Source organism: Etheostoma cragini, chromosome 16, assembly GCF_013103735.1.
Source record: "Etheostoma cragini isolate CJK2018 chromosome 16, CSU_Ecrag_1.0, whole genome shotgun sequence".
In the NCBI taxonomy this organism is placed as follows: domain Eukaryota; kingdom Metazoa; phylum Chordata; class Actinopteri; order Perciformes; family Percidae; genus Etheostoma; species Etheostoma cragini.
The window spans coordinates 19,764,139-19,781,937 of NC_048422.1; the positions used below are offsets into that span (position 1 = coordinate 19,764,139).

A 17,799-nucleotide genomic window follows, 5' to 3' on the forward strand; every position below is an offset into this window, starting at 1 on the left:
TATGTCCAAAATAGTAAAAAAAGTCATAGTATAGTATGTCAAAAAAGTAAAAAAGTCACAGTACAGTATGTCAAAAAAAGTCATAGTATAGTATGTCGAAAAAAGTAAAAAAGTCATAGTATAGTATGTCGAAAAAGTAAAAAAGTCGTAGTATATTATGTCAAAAAGTAAGAAAGTCATAGTATAGTATGTTGAAAAATTCAAAGTAAAGTATGTAGAAAAAAGTCATAGTGTAGTATGTCAACAAAAAGTAAAAAAGTCATAGCATAGTATGTCGGAAAAAGTCATAGTATAGCATGTCGAAAAAAGTAAAAAAGTCATAGTAAAGTATGTCGAACAAAAGTCATAGTGTAGTATGTCAACAAAAAATTAAAAAAGTCACAGTACAGTATGTAGAAAAAAGTCATAGCATAGTATGTCGAAAAAAAGTCATAGTGTAGTATGTCAACAAAAAGTAAAAAAGTCATAGCATAGTATGTCGGAAAAAGTCATAGTATAGCATGTCGAAAAAAGTAAAAAAGTCATAGTAAAGTATGTTGAACAAAAGTCATAGTGTCTTATGTCAACAAAAAGTTAAAAAATCATAGTATAGTATGTCGAAAAAAATTCATAGTGTAGTATGTCCAAAAAAGTCATAGTAAAGTATGTCAAACAAAAGTCATAGTGTAGTATGTCAAAAAAAAGTAAAACAAGTCGTAGTATATTATGTCAAAAAGTAAAAAAGTCATAGTATAGTAAGTCCAAATAAAGACATAGTATTTTGAAAAAAATCAAAAAGTCATAGTATAGCATGTTGAAAAAATTCATAGTATAGTATGTCTAAAAAAGTCAAAGTATAGTATGTTGAAAAAAATAAAAAAGTCATAGAATAGTATGTCTAATAAAGTAAAAAGGTCTTAGTATAGTATGTCGAAAAAAAGTCATGGTATAGTATGTTGAAAAAAGTAAAAAAAGCATAGTATAGCATGTCGAATAAAGTAAAAAAGTCTTAGTATAGTATGTCGAAAAAAGTCATAGTATAGTATATTGAAAAAAATAAAAAAGTCATAGTATAGCATGTCGAATAAAGTAAAAAAGGCATAGTATAGCATGTCGACAAAAAATCTTAGTATAGTATGTCGGAAAAAGTAAAAAAGTCATAGACTGCTATTTTTATCTTGGTTTATGTTTGCTGCCTTCATGTACAGCACTTTGTTCAGCTACTGCTGATGTGAAAGCGCTTTATAAATAAAGTGATGATGATAGTATAGTGAGTCGAAAAAGGTAAAAAAGTCATAGTATAGTATGTCAAAATAAAGACAGTATTTTGAAAAAAATCAAAGTCATAGTATAGCATGTTGAAAAAATGCATAGTATAGTGTGTCGAGAAAAGAAAAAAGTTACAGTATAGCATGCCAAAAAAAATTCATAGTATGGTATGTCAAAAAAGGTAAAATGTCATAGTACAGTATGTCGAATAAAGTACAAAAGTCTTAGTATAGTATGTCGGAAAAAGTAAAGTCATAGAAAAGTATCTCAAAAAATAAAAAAGTCATAGTATAGTATGTCAAATAAAGTAAAAAAGTTAAAGTATTAGTGTACAAACTGTAAAAAACTGTATTATGACTTTTTGGACATATACATTTCTTTTGACTTTTTTGACCCAGGTTCACTACAATAGTAATATATAAAAGACATAGTATAGTATATAATAAAAAGATTAATAATATCAAAAAAGCCATAAAGTATGTCATTAAGTCATAGTGTACTATGCCTTAAAATTATAAAGAATGTAAAAAATGTCACATTGTGTCATTAAAAAGTCCCTCGTTGTCTCCTGGGGTATGCTCTTTGTCTTACTTGTTGCTTTATAAAGTCAGACCTGAAAAAAATTCTGTGTTGCTGCCATCATCGATTTCCAGTGCATTTTTCCCCGATTGAGATTTATGTCCTTCTGTCAACTGTCTTTTCAGGCTGTCACATGGATTTAGAACAGCAGAAGCTCAGTCCAGCGTCTCCGGTTCAAATCCCAGCACAGACCGAAGTGGCGCCAGTTCCCTTCCTGGGCACTGCTAATGTGCCTATGGGCAGCCCCCTCGCTCTGACATCTCTACATTAATGTATGTGTATAGGTTCTGTTTGTGAACTTAATTCAGGTTTGTTTCTTCTTCTTCCTCCTCCCTAGGTACCAGCTGCCCTATTCACATCAGCCACTAGCTGATGCTAGCTGTGACAATTAAGTTCATTGTGTGCCCCAAACCAGAACCAACCAGAATGTTTTTTTTTCCGTTTTCTACCAGTTTAATAAATACAACTATTATAGAGTATAATATAAACTAAAATAAATAAAACTTTTGAAACATTTTCAAACATAGCAAAACGGAAAAACAGCTTCAGCATCAATAGGCGTTGCTAGCCTCTGCAGCAGAGCCTCTGCTAAATGACATAGCATCCCCTAATTATATGACAAATACTGTCCTAATTATCCCATAAGGGAAATCACTCTGAGGTGTACGTACAGGATGCACAGTATTTGCAGGAACATGCACATCCACCCTCTGCTTGATTTGATGAACTGTATTTGGTAAAGAAAAAACATAAATCTGGTCAATATCACAGCAGTAGTGGCCACATCAAAACACACATTCAGTTGAAAGAGAAAAAATATTTTTATTTTTTGAAGAACTATCAATACATTTTTATATGATGGATCACTGTTAATAACCTCATAAATCTACTTCAAGTTAAGAAATACATAATGCAGTAAATATGATAGTCATTCAGTACGTATTAGCAGAAAACATGTTTGGTTTGCCGTCTGTTACACAACTGCACACGTTGCAGCTGTTTCTAGTGATAAGTGGGATTATTCTTTCGTGTAACATCACACTTCCCTCTTGGTCTGCATGTGATGAATTGATTTTATAGTCACGGTGTAAAACAATTCAAATACTAATGTTCAGATGATTATCTGTAGTGTAAATAATGTGAAAATAACAGTGACGTCCTACCACAATCTACAACCTTTCTGGTTGGCAGTCATTTTGTGTGTAGCTACATCACACATTGGATGAGGTTAAATTCCAAAAGCAAACTGAATCACATTTATGACACAATGCATCTGCGTAAATTGTAAAATGCTGTGCCATGCAATAACTAATTCCCAATGGCAGTTGTGTGGCTACCAAGTAATCATCCTAAAAAATGTGTTCGCTGGAGGTCGGAGGGCTGCCTGACTGGAATAGCGGAACAGAATGAGGATAAGTGGCGGCACGGCCTTTTCCCTTTGAATACTTCTTCACTTAACTCATCACTAATGGACTCATGAAGCTAAAACACACAGATGGGCTACTGGCTGTAAGTAGTCTTTCACCATTGAGCTAAACAAATAAATACAGTACAGTACACACACACACACACTCAGACATACACAATATGCCCAAACAAACTCTCAGTCATCCATTTACAGTATGTGCAAATGTGAGAGTTCAAAGATTTGTTGTGCAAATTCAAGAGTGTCATACACACACTATAGACACTCCCTTAACTGCATCAAATGCCAAGCTGGAGCGTCTAGTGTTATCCCTGAAAAAAGTTAATTTCAGCGTGGGTATTGCCAAAGAAAGGTGAAGGGAAGCACATAGCTGCACTGTGGAACCAGTAAGTAGATTAAAAGCAGCCATAGCCTCCCCCTGACTGGACCACACTGTTCATAAATGATCAAACCAGGAGGGGAGGAAGAAATGATCCAACCCACCCCCCGTAGACATCTTCCTCCTCTGAAGAAAAAGCAATCAGTCTGAGAACATATAGCTAGTCAGCAGGAGTCAAGCAAGTCCTTCTCTCAGCTCCCATCATCCCCCCCTTACGGGTGTTTTAGAGGAGAGAAAGACATCTAATTTCCCTGCTCATGTGGAGAAGGCCACAGGCAGTGTTTGGGAGTGCGATGCCTAGATGGAGCCCTCTCTCGTCAGTTCTCCACGTTGGCCCTGAGTGTGCGAGGCTTGAGTTTTTGATGCAGCCGGTAGTCCTGGCTGGACGCTCTTCGCAGCGGAGCCGGAGAGTTGAGCTGAGGGTTGGTGAGGCCCAGAGTCCTGACGGCCCGCGGCATTGCCCTGCTGCAGCTCACAGAGCGCCTCTCTTCCACGCCAGACTGGGACTCCAGCTGAGTCTCACACAGCTGCAGTAGTGAAACTACCTGCTCCCTCAGCACCAGGGATTTGAACCTGCGACCTGCCAGGTAGAAAAAGGCTTCCACAAATGCTTGTAGTCCCATACCTGCAAGACAGAAGTGTGGTTTAGGTGAGGCCGGAGACATAGGAGTGAATGTAAAAATATAAGGAAAATGCCTATACTCCACCGTTTGTATGGATAAAATTTTTTTATCTTTACTGCGACTATTATTGCAACTGTGCAACACACGCCTATCGGCCCCGTCAGACGCATAGTTTCTGTTGCCCTCATGAGGAATTGTACAACACTGTTGCTGAATCTACATCTTCGGCAATCATACACCACACCGGCCCCTCCACACAGTTGCCAATAGCATTTATCTCATCAAATCAAGGAAGACACAGACGATAAAAAACAAACATGGAATATTCAGAAGAGGTAATTATCTGGATGAGGAGGAAAGGAGGGGCAAGTTAGTCTCAGTTTTGTGTGAAAATACTTTGAACATCATCAAGAAGTAAAGTCACCCAACATTGCTTAAAGCACCGTTACATTTTGATGTCCTCTTCCCCTCCAAAGCAGAACGCAGCTATTGTTCTTTCCAAAGCAGTGATGTAAAACTTCTGTGTGCGGATTCCACCGGACAACACTATTTTGTAAACAAAGCCAAACTGAGAAATACAGAGAGAGTGGTGTGGAGCTTTGCGTCTTAACTAGCTTTGTATCAACTCATTTGGCAATGGCTTAAATGTAACAGACGTTCAAATATGACAGTGGTATCTATCTTCTCATCAGTTAAAAAGAAATATAGACTTTAGATTAAAGGTCTTGACATTATCCATCTATCAGTAAACCCTTATTCTTAACAGATCCCAGCTGAAACTGGGCAAGAGGCAGGACACACCCTGGAAGGGTTGCCAGTCAATCACAGGCCGGACACGTTGAGACAGACAACACATTCACACTCACATCAACGCACAACTTAGAGTTCCCAAGGGAGGTTTGTGGTGGGGCTTTCAAATCACAATGCCGGGCCCAGCGGCCGAGGAAGTATGACTAACTGAATGCCCTGGTGCAAGAGATGTTTTTTATAAATTCCTTCATGTGTCATTTAAGACTTTGTGGCACAAGCTAAAAAAAAAACACCATCTTAATTTGTTCGGTTTTAAATAGCAAAAAAACATTTTATGCCTCTTCTTCGATTACCACAAATTCACCAAAGCCCATCCACAGAAATAACAGACCCTGACACTTCAGTCTCCCTAAATACATATGCACTCATTCTACATTCAGCTCACAATCTCCTCTGTACAGACCCTTCCATCCTAGTGATCTCTATCCATCCGCCTAGCAAACATTCAGCGCAAGGTGCAATGCCTGAATAATTCATGATGCATAGTCTATTTGCTGTCACATTGTGATCTCAGCTCATTTCAATTATGGTAGCGCAGTGTCAGAGGGAATCTGACAAAGAATGACAAGCATTATCTCCAAGGACATTATTTGCTCCAAGTCTCAAAGATACCTCACTTTTTGTCCTCTACATGTTGTTTCTTTATTTTTTGGGGGGAGGGTGTGTGTCTTACCTGCGTCTCTAGAATCGGGCATTGTTCCTGACCAACGACGTGTGATGTCTATGTAGAGGATGTCCACTGAAGCCATGGAGAAGTTGCTGTTGCTCAGCTTGCAGGTCCTAAATGCACTCAGGAATAATCAGAAATAAAAAAATATCCTATAGGATAGTCCACATGTTTAAAACCCAACTGAAAAAATATATATTCATCCCGTTTGCAGTCAAAACAAAAATGTCTACAGGTTTGTCAAACATATTGTCAATTGGAAGGAAAATGTCTTACCTTAACTACTTAAAATATCAAAACCGCTTTATGGAAAGATTTGATTGGCTGTTTGAAAACAAGTTAACAACATTGCATCAAAGACATGGGGTGCCATCATGATATTAAAAACTATAAAATATAAAGGTCTCCCTTGGGATGATAGGAAATGTGATTCACAGAGAAGATATGCATGTTGTAACAGACCAATAGAAAGTTCATCCTTAATGGAAATACTGGCACAATAAATATGATTTTAAGCATACCTAAATCAACAGTATATTAATGATATCTAAAAACAGAAGGAGATTAGCTCATAGACCCCAGCTCTACCTTTTTTATACAGGGGTTTAAAGAGGTAGTAGTAGTAGTAGTAGTAGTAGTAGTAGTAGTAATAATAGTAGTAGTAATAATAGTAGTAGTAGTAGTAGTAGTGATGTGCACTGACTATTAAGCCTCTTAGTTGAAGCCAGATTACAGAAAAGCTGTATTGTTAGGCATACCTGCATCTTTTTCAGCTCTATTCGAGTACAGTTGCGTCGTCTATACACATATGGACTTTGTATGTGTTTGACCAATTAGTTCTCACGAGACCCAACACTGACCATGTAAAAGCAGTTATCTTGAGGTCTTCTCCAGGATGGAACAAGTAAGCAAACAGAATTAGTGAATCAGAGAAGTGGTTACCCTCTAAAGAAGACTCATTATGCATGTGTTTGTATAGGATGTCATCCTTGTTTTTTATGAGTTTGTATTATTGGGACATATTGTGAATGTGCGGACCCCAGGGAGATTGGCCACTGCTATGGCAGGACCTAATGGAGATCTCATAAAATAAAAAAAGTTTGTACCTGATGAAGGTTCGGAAGGCGGTGGGCCCCATACGCATGTTTCCCTTGACCCCGAGGAAGCGTATGAACAGAGATGCGATCCGCTCCACCAGCCGCAGATAGTTGAACTGTTTGGTGTACTTTGGGTAGACCTGCTTCAGACACAGCGAGGGCAGCGCTCCTTCAGCCGGACTCCTCTCTAGTGTCTCCGCCTCCATGGGAATCTCCTCCCTGTGGTCGAGCCCACCAGCCCTCAGTTGGGAACTATGGCAATGAAATAATAGGACAGATAAATAAAGTATTATACACTTTACTGCATTGTATTTCAGTGTTTGACGGGTTGTTTTATAAGCAAGTTTTCCAAGCGTGGAGATTTAAAAGACTACAAAAGTTCCTAAATTTACTGCTTTGTGCTATCGAGCGGCAGCGCTAAGTAATGGCCTTCAACCCCTGCAGGACTGGAGCACAAGACCATAAGGCCAACCAAGAGAGCTTTTGTCAGTTGAGTTACAGTTCACCTGAGGTAGATAATGCACCAACATTTTCATTTGAGTTTGCACTTACAGACTGGCTTGGCAGGGGAAATGGGAAGAATAATGTTGTATGAAGGAGAAATAACTCTTTTCACTCCCTCATATCACTGCCTTTTTACTGTCTGATGGGAGTTCCATGCAAAATATCAAAAGAATGGCTTTGAAAATGTTTTATTAGGTATGAAATGCCCTCAATCATTTCAAAAATAATCAGGAGCCTCTGAACAAAATCCAGCTTAGATTCAGTGTTTTTTTCCCCCAAAAAAGCATTGTGTGAATTGTCAAGGCCTAAGAAACATGCTGAATACATTGTCTTCCTCATACTACAACTTGATAGAGTCATTGTTTGTATTTGTATCAACAATGTTTGCAATCTTCTTTTTCTATCATATAGGTATATTGTTGATGAGTTGAATAGAGAAAAAACATTGGTAGACGTGTATGCCCCCTCCCCTTTCATGTCATCAAGCTAACCCATCAATTAAAGGCTGTAAAAGTAAAAATAAAATTCTTTAAAGAAAAAGAAAAAGAAGAAATGTGTGTTACCACAGTTCTCATACTCGCGTGTCCTTGAAAACGAGATACAAACAAAACATTGAACCACTCGTCAAAACATTGCTTCATAGCTAATACGTCAAACAAAATGCACAGGGTACCTTTAGGAAGTCCTAAAGAGCAAAATACAGAGAATCAAAGAGTCAATTAAAATGCAGATTACTGCAGGTTTCCCTGTTGTAATGTTTTTGGCTCACATTGAAATCAAATCACATTCATTTATAATAATATATTATAAGATATAATAAGTTACAGGTGTTTTGGTTACTAACCAGCTATCTTTTCTCCACCTCTTTTAATTCAGTTCTTTTTGTTGAATTTCACTTGCGTGTACCTCACCGCCAGCTATCCCATTGTGCTTCTCCGGAGAGATTAGCCTCCTTCTCATAAATAAAAAAATAAAGTGAAGCCATGCCTTCTGTGTGTTTTTACCCTCAGGAATGTGTGGGCATGTACACAATGTGCTTGACTGACACTGCCCCTCCCTCTCTTTTTAGCTTTGCTGCACCTGTTACTGTAGGGCACTACCACACTTCTATCATTCTTATTAGTTCAGGGAGTGCAGTGACCTCAACTATTTCCCATCATAGCAACCTGAGCATAGGGGTCTCATCAGCGAGAATAATGAAAACACCTGCGTGGGTGTGCGGGGCCTTTGCAGACAATTCCTATGGTCAACACATTACACACAAGCAACAGAGCAAAACACAAAAGGTACAATAACGTCAAAGGGATTCAGCACAGCTGACTTTTATGAGGAAGTTTCTTTGTCCATGAATTAGTAAGCAGTGTGAATGGCACTGAGAGAGCACTGCTGAATGTTTAATAGAATCAATCATCCCTCAGCAGCCAGAAGGACACCACCCACATGTATTTAGACAGGACAGTCTCAGCTAAAAACGGACACATCTTCAACGGAAGCTGACAGCCAGCAGGACAGTGAGGGCAATATTGGCAAACATTCCCAGCAGACAGAGAGAAGAAAATGATGGAGGCGAAACGAGAGGGTAAAAGACATATAGAGAGGTCTGGTGCCAAATGGTAGTAGAGTGTACGCGAGGGTTAGGCCTAATTTATCCGACATAAATGCTATTTCTGGCCTCCTGGTGAATAAATCTTCAAAGGTTTTAACACAATGTCAAAAGTCTCCGCACAATCCATTTCAGAAATTACAATTCATAGCCATAGAGTTTTTTCAGAGCATAAGCTCTACAAAAACAAAAAAATTACTCTCCCACAGGTAGGCGTGAAAAAAAATTTAAAAAAATTGATAGAGCATAGTGTTGCGATATTTTCCGTGGTAATACTGTATTGCTACACAGAGGCCAAGTACCGATCTTTTATTATATATGTGTTGGTCATTTCTTCTGCTTGATAATCCCATTTTGCAGCAATAAACTGAAGTGAGATGAACAAACAGAGAAATTTATCTTTTTAGATACATATGTTGACAAAGTTTTGTTTTGGGGACATCATTTGAAATTGGAGAAAAAATAGAAGTTTGCCAAAAGGTTATAAATTGCAAAATTTTGGGAGAATATTTCAATGTTTAAAATTGCATGGCGTGGCATAAGTGTCGTGATGATATTGTATTGGGAGGCGTCTGGGGATTCCCAGCCCTACCCACAAGTAACCATAAACTTTGTGTAATTATATGTATTATAATAATTACCTTCTGGAGACTCCATGTTTTTTTTAATCATCCGTGTCCTCCTTGGCTACAAGCAACTGCATGGAGGGGGACCGGTGTCTGTGCGCGATAACGGAAGGTTTGTGTCATGTGGACGCGCAGACAGTTTTGTTGTCATAACTTAGAATTCCTCATGGGGATGACAGAAACTATCCACCCTAGCTTTAACCCCCCTTCTCAATGTTTCCTATCCACACAACCACTACAACGAAAATATGATGAACTTCAAAGAGTTATTAGCCGAATCTGCTACTCCTCCTGGCTTTAGAGCAAGTTTCAGCCCTTTAATACATCTATACTGTTTAGGCTCCCTCTCTCAGCTCTCATAGTGCTATTTGCAGATGTAGCAGGCAGCAACAAAGACTGATGCATTTAGTAAAGAAAAAGCCAGATATTTTCCTCAGGAGTTGGTAGAGACCAAAAAAACTGCAGAATATTGGACTTACATTCATATTAACTGAAAGTCACTATATGTAACTTTTCAATGTTTCTGAAACTGTGTCATTTTCCATGTTATTAGTGCCTCTGCCTGGAACCAATCTTTCCCGCGAAGTCACACTACCGCTTTTGTCCAAAGCGGCCGTTAGAATCAACACATATTAAAAATTTACATATAGCCACTTTAAACTTCAATATCAAGTTGTGCTTACACAACTTACCCCAAAGTGGCCACACATCTGTTATAGCAGGTTTAAAATACAGAGTACGAACATTTAACTGACAGCTTCTGCAATGACACAATATGAAAACTTTGAAAACATTGCATTTTAGATACACGTTCCAACCTATGTTACCTTGGATTGCACCCAATCCACCTCGGCTAGTTAGTTTTTCTTTTTTTACAAATTATGTCTTTGTAATTGGGTCCCTTGTACCGTAATTTAAAAAAAGTGTGTCTATAAATATATCCTTCTTGTTCTCACCCACACTCACATACAGTACACCATTGATAAAGGCTAATAAATCACTCACAGACACACAGGATTAATGAGCTGGGTACATGAAGTACATGTCTGAGAGTCACTGATACCATCACTCCCTCCTCATTATTCCCCATTTAACTCTACCACCTCTCCCCCCCCCCTTTATGCTGCCATTTAATATTCACTTATCCCTCTTGCATAAGCTCTCACTCCGTCTCCTTTAAATAGCCATGCCATTTTTTGCTCGCTTGCACTTTTGTATTGTGTGCCTGGTCAGTTCTCACCTCTTTTTCACTTCATCTTGACAAACAAAATGAATATGTTGGTGAGGTCAGTCTAAACTCTGCGTTGTGAATGACTGAATCCCATCCATTCCACTGCAGAACAGCTGTCAGAGACCACAATGCAAGTACATTTACTTACAGGTGCACCAAATGTGCAATAAACAAATGAAAATAACCTCCCACAACAATGTCAGGAACAGTTTGTGCTCTAAAAGACTGCTTGTTAATGACTGAAAGTTTGGAGAGTAAAAATAAAAATCGGTCCTTCACTTAAAATACAACTTAACTGAATCTAAATCTATTCAGCCAATGGCAGCTTTAATCATGTCTTCTTCTTAAAATCTTTAATTCACTGTCATACCTTAGATGTATTTTACTCTGTGAGTGGAGTTCAGTATCAAAACTGTTAAAACACCATTGAAAAGACTGTCTGGTTCTAAAAAGGTCCCCAATTGTTGTCTCCCCTGCTTAGTTCCCTCAATCAGCCAGAGATGTTGGTTTTTCATCAGCAATCACATTTTCGGGGAAAGCTTGCATTAATCGTGTTAGCTTTTTCTATTCTTAGTTGGATCTTGGATGCTGGATTTTTTGGTTTCAGCAACACTAATGCTAGTAGTGAAAAGAAACTGAGCACATTTACTCAAATACCTTGCTGAAGTAAAGTTTGTTTAGGTACTTGTACTTGAGTATTAGACTTTAATGCTACTTTAAGCTTTTACTCCAGTGCATGTCAGAGGGAAATATTGTACTTTCCACTCCACCACTTTCATTTGACAGCTGTTGGTAGTTACTTTTCAGATTAAGGTTGCACATAAAAATAAGCTTAGAAAATACATATGTACTGTCAAATAATAAACAAGTGGTTCCAATATTTTTGGCTTGTGATCCTTTACATTAACCAATGTGTTGTCTTTTCTATTAGTTTCCTCAAAGAAACATTTTCTCTCTAAACTCAGATGGTTTTATATGATTATGTGTTAACAGTATTTCACAAGATAACAAAGATGAACAAAAACTCAAAAAAAAGAAAATGCAGACTTGTATCTTGGGAACTTTTGAAGAGGCCCGACCACTGGACTGAACTACCAAACTAATTATTATAACTAGATTATATAAAATATAGATCATAAAATCGACAAGCTAAAACAGTAAAATACTTCTTACATATTGATGGATCAGTATTAACAGTCTAATAGTCACATAGAATAGTTATTACATTTAAAGACCTAGTCACTTGTTTTTAATCTATGAAATACATTTGCTAATGATACGATTTGTACGGTGGTATTGGTGCCACATAAATATACACAAATGGTTGGATTGAAAATGGATATAATTCCTTGTAGCATTCAATGTGTCAGCATTTCTTCTACTAGAATAACATGGATGTTCAATGCATCTGCCTTTGCACCACCAGCAAACACACAAAGAACACACTGTAACTGAATGATTAATGGCATCCTATTCTGCGCCTGTGTCACTGGCTGCAGTGATGACTACATTTTTTGGAGCATAGCCAATGTGATGGCTAATTTAATAGATAATACCACTAGCTAGTAAAAAAAGTATCACAAACTCAGTCAACATCTGCAAAGCTGAGAGCACAATTCCTTGCAATCCCAACCTCACATGACTACAAAATATTAATGTTTAAGATGCCCACATTTTTGAATTTCTTTTTCAATATCACAATCCTAATTTGTGATGTTATGCACTCTATGAGGTTCAGCTAACAGCTGCTGATTTAGTTTCCCCCTTAGTCTGGATCAACTTTTTATCTGCAATCCTTGATTGATTATTTGTATTATTTAATAGCAGAGTGCTGACTGTATAATCATCAGCATCACAAATCTCTAACTACACTCCCCCTTTCCCCTGCACCTTAACCTGATGATAGACTACTGTCACTTGCTATTTTATTCTATTATTCTTATTTAGCACCATCTGTAGTATTATTGCTCTCTATGATCTCTATATAGTGTCACGGTTTATTCCTACAGACGTAAAAATGCATGAGAATTTAAAACATCATAAAACCTGTCTTTGTCGGTGACAGTTTATTCTACAGCTCACTATAAGCAGTGCTACACTTTTACAGACCCACCAAATTACATCATATTAAAGATCTTTAAACTTGTTTCCTTCCTAATGCTACTACTTTAGTCTGGATTTAAGCTTATTTTCCCCACATGACTGCAGATTGTAAATACTCTCTCACACTGTTATATCGTATATAGTACTACTTAATTGGCTTTAGGAGGCCTAACATTTGGAGAAAGAGGTGTCCGTGTGTGTCTAGAATAGAACAAGAAGTCTGCAATCTAAAACGAGAAAGATCATTTAAAGGGCAATGGCTGTAGCTGGTTTAAAATAAGGAGGACTTGACCAAAAATGCTGCAATTTGAAAATAATTTTGCATGTGATGTACACGAGACTTATAAAAGTGACAAAAACATTCATCTCCATCGGCTCATTGGTTGATACTCCTTACCAACCTTTCCAGTTTCAAGTTAACTGATGGACAAATGTTGTCCACACTTTAAATGGATTGTGAATGTGATTGAGAGCCTACTGTGCAATCAGAATTACAACACAGCTACAAATATCCGGATTATTGAAGTTTAACAACAAACTGTACACAAAATAGAAACAAACTATTAGGATTCTTTGATTTTGTTTTATAAAAAAAAAAAGCTACCGAGTAGTTCAGTTAAAAATAAACTACCCAGTGCTTTCAGGTAATCTTTAACACTGTAGACACAGTTTCTGAATGTTTTTAAATTTATCAACCAACATTTACATTGATACTTATACACCTGCAGCAAGCTAATATCAGCCCAGCCATGTTATCAGACTACCTGAAATTGTCATGATCGATCAATCGTTTGGTCCAATGAAAAATGCCCATCACAAATTTCCTGCAAAGCTCTGGGTGACATCTCCAAAACTGCCTCTTTTGTCTGAGCAACAGTCCAAAACACAAAGATAATACATTTACTATCAAATAAGACAATAAACAGGGCTAAATTCGCACAACTGACAAGGTGAAGCCATAGAATGTTTGACATTATAAAATGACATAAATGGGTAGTTGAGTAATCGGTTCAAGTTAAAAAATAGTTTAATGTAAAAGATACAAATATAAAAGACTTGAGTAAACCCCAATAACTCAGGGCCTGAGACATACAACACAAAAAGCATGGCGGACAATAGATTAAAGGATTACGGGTCCTTAAAAGTATGGAGATGGGAATAAATTGAAAAGAGCAGAATTCTTAATGTACTGCATTACACTGTAGTGTAAATAGAGCAATATATCGATATTATAGCGATGTCAAGATGTGAGACTAGATATCCTCTTGAATTTGGGATATTGTAATATAATTGTATGTTGTCTTTTTCTGGTTTTAAAGGCTGCATTTCAATAAAGTGATGTCATTTTCTGAATTTACCAGACTGTTGTAACGGTTCCATTATTTGCTTTTACCAACTTAGTCATTATATCCGCACGACTGATGATTATTTATCAAAAATCTCATTGTGTAAATATTTTGTGAAAGCACCAATAGTCAACCCTACAATATTGTTGCGGTATTTGGTCAAAAATATTGTGATATTTGAATTTCTCCATATCGCCCAGGCCTAAGTGTGGTTCTGCTGATTCTAGCTAGATGAAAATATATCAACGGGGAAGGGATGAGGATTAAACTTATTATATACACATTATATCAATGTGGTATATCAATTACTGGTCATAAATGTAATAGTTAAGTGGGTTTTATCCCCGAGAAGATATCTCTGTTACTTGCCGAACAAAGCAGATCAAATATCTGATATAGAAGATAATCTGTACGGGAGGCCAGAAAGAAGTGAGGAGAGAGAGGCAAGAAAAGGAGATTGCGGTGAAATAGAAACAGTAAATCCTCTTGTCACAAAAAAAAAAACAGATTAAGGGGGGGGTGGGGGGGTGGACCACAAACCCTAATGGTAGAGGAGATTTATTGCAAGGCACCACAGAGGACCGGTCAGCCATAGAGAGATTGAGCCACCAGACTTGTACATTAATGTGTGAATTTCCACCTCATCTCAAATTTTTGACAGGCTTTTGGAGAGCTGTTGAGTGGTGCCGAGCTCTGAGAAGAGATTGGCAGAATAAGGTATAGTGTCCTTAAAAGTGGACTCTTAAGATGGCAGCCAAAAAGAAGACAATGTAAGAACCGTGTTTACTGTGTGTGTGTGTGTGTGTGTGTGTGTGTGTGTGTGTGTGTGTATTTACATTGAAGGTTTCTTGTGGCCAGGGTCCATAAGGCGCAAGGTGTCCCTGATCACACCAACTTTGACCTCTTCGTCGACCGGACTGGGAACATATTCAAAAACTCCTGGTGCCACCTGAGACAAACACATATATTTATTTCAGCAAAGTGAATGACTATGATGATATATAACGATTATACTGATGTTTACATTCATTCTTACCTCCTGTTCATGTTCTATTCTCATACTGGGGTTAGAGTTGACCTCTAGTAACACAGGCTTCAGGTTCTTTGTCAGCAGGATGTCAAAACCTAATATCTGAGACAGAAAACAAAACTTGTAATTACATTTCATAAAGTAGACTTTCTATTGTAAATGGTTTGGGTGAAAATCAATAGTGAAAATAAAATGAGGTCAGTGGAAAATACAAATCTAAAATGCATTGGTCCATATTGCATGACATCTTTAAAAACTGGTGGTTGTGTACATAATGTGAGGAAGCACAGATGAAAATGGATTTGGTTTTAAGTGTCTATGATGAAACGTTTTGAAAATTGTTAGCAAAATAAATGGGTCACAACAGTTCATTGGGTAATCATCCCTTTAAAAAAGGTTGTATATGTAGTAAGAGGAGCTCAAGATAAAAAATAAAGTTAGTTTGAAATGTCTTTGGAAAAAAAGAAAGCTGTTAACTTTTAAAGGCTCACTTAGCCAAAAAGCATGCACTTTTGAGACAATCAAGACTAACTTCAAGTCAACTGTCACAGTACAAGATCAATCAAGCTTGAGTCATGCACTGAACAACAAAATGGTAAAAAATGATGAAGTTATTTCAGATGGACCTCGGTGAATGTCTGAATATTGACCTTAAACCTAAGCACACCTCCCTGTTTTCGGCCATATAGTCTATTTATTTACATTCTGGCATATCTGCTTCATGAAAGTTCTGCTGCTGTGGCCACAGTTCCTGTTGGCACTTTGCAGATCACCTGGATTACTTTTACAGAAGAAAATGTCTGAATCTGATGATTATGAGAGAAGATTTAAATATTTTTACATTAAAAGACGTTTGTCTTTAATGTACATCGCAGGTCCTAATTTATGCAGGACTTTCAACTTAGCCTACGCAAGTGGCCTGATGTTTATACTTGGACGTTGGTGTCTGCTTCGATCTCCTTAAGAGAATAGCAGGGCCAGCATGTGTGTGTGTGTGTGTGTGTGTGTGTGTGTTTGTGTGTGTGTGTGGGGGGGGGGGGGGGGGGGGGGGGGGGGGGGGGGGGTATTTGGTAGAGCAAGTGAGAGAGTGATAGCAATTTGCATCGGAGAGAGTAGCAACTAGAGACATTTGGGGAGAAACAAAGTGTCTCCGATGTGCTCTCTGACCACGGTGGAAAATCTGTAGCAGGAAAAGTTGATTTCATGTTGTTTATGGAGAAGTTGGGGAAATGAAACACTACCAAGCCATGGCTGAGTGACATGAGCTGCCACGACGTTTAGTTACATTTTTCAAGAGGTAATTGACAGGCTACAGCGTATGCGACAATATGGGAACAATACATGCATATTAATTTACAGTCCTGCTATACACATTCAGTAGGAATGTAGCCACTACCCACCTGGAAGCAAGTGGGTCCCGGTTTGCCAGGCGGTATATCACACTGATAGTAGACTCTAAGTTCAGGTACCACGGCGATGGCAGTCTTGATGACAAGGGCAATGATGTCTGACCACACCTTCTTAATGTCGACGCCTTTAGCTGCCAGCCTGTAAAGCACGCTGGAGAGAGTGCGCTTGCTGCCTGTGCTCTGGCTGTCCGAGTGGACAAAGTTGCTGCTGTGGACGTTGAGCGAGTAGTTTGTCAGGTGCATGAAGACATGGCTCAGATTCTTCTGGCTTGGTTCCTACACAACCAGAATAAGAGTGTCCTCAATTATCTGCATTGTCCAGAAGTATGAGCAAATGTTTCATGGCATCAAAGCAAATAAACAGCATCAACGTAAACCTGCCGGCATCAATAGCACAGTCATGGCTACCTGGTAAGGCTCGGTGCAAAAACGTGTCAGGCCTTCCTTGGCAATGTAGATCTCCAACGGCTCCAGGGACTTTAACAGCACGTAGAGGCGGATGTCAAACTTGAGCTTGTCAATAAGTAAGGGCCTCTGGATGTACTCCTGGACCACAGCCTGTTTGGCCTGTGAACCCACCATGAGTTTTAGGTCACTGGGGTCACGAATGAGGTAGATGCCGTCCCCCTGAGAGCCCCCATCTGGCTTGACAATGAAGGTGGGATTTACTGTGGCATCATTCTCCTTCACCATGCGAATCTACAGTAGAGGTGGGAGTCAGAAAGGATCATTTAACAAAAACCTCAAAGACTGTTATCAGTAACACTTGAATCACGCAGGTTAGGCACACTATGCAATCCCTGAGTTTGAGTGATGAAAGATTGACAATGCTTTGAAAAGATATTAACAATTCGTCATGGGTCCTTAACACTTTGTCATGAAGATCGTAGTCTTATGTAAAATGTAACAACCTTATAATGCAAACCTTATAATACAAAGTCACTGTTCATCTTCTGAATTTACAAATGAAAAAAAGGCACTGTACTGAAAATTACTACAGCAAACTAGGATTGCCTCTACACAGCCTTCACAGACCGGTTTCCAATATGTGAAATTCTAGGTTTTCTTCAAAGCCACGTGTGTGTGTGTGTGTGTATATGTGTGTGTGTGTGTATATA

The 17,799-nt window shown here is 38.2% G+C and overlaps 1 protein-coding gene across 1 annotated transcript in view; it reads right to left on the reverse strand.

Moving 5' to 3' along the window:
* Positions 1 to 2,577: 2,577 nt before the first annotated feature.
* Positions 2,578 to 17,799, reverse strand: part of ttll11 (tubulin tyrosine ligase-like family, member 11) — a 24,510-nt gene continuing 9,288 nt past the window's right edge. The window contains exons 4-10 of the mRNA XM_034896272.1: positions 17,090 to 17,380; positions 16,673 to 16,957; positions 15,279 to 15,374; positions 15,079 to 15,191; positions 6,839 to 7,081; positions 5,739 to 5,845; positions 2,578 to 4,257 (exon numbers count right to left, since the gene is read on the reverse strand). Coding sequence (XP_034752163.1) covers positions 3,950 to 4,257; positions 5,739 to 5,845; positions 6,839 to 7,081; positions 15,079 to 15,191; positions 15,279 to 15,374; positions 16,673 to 16,957; positions 17,090 to 17,380 — 1,443 coding nt within the window. The 3' untranslated portion in view covers positions 2,578 to 3,949. The remainder of the gene's footprint in view (positions 4,258 to 5,738; positions 5,846 to 6,838; positions 7,082 to 15,078; positions 15,192 to 15,278; positions 15,375 to 16,672; positions 16,958 to 17,089; positions 17,381 to 17,799) is intronic.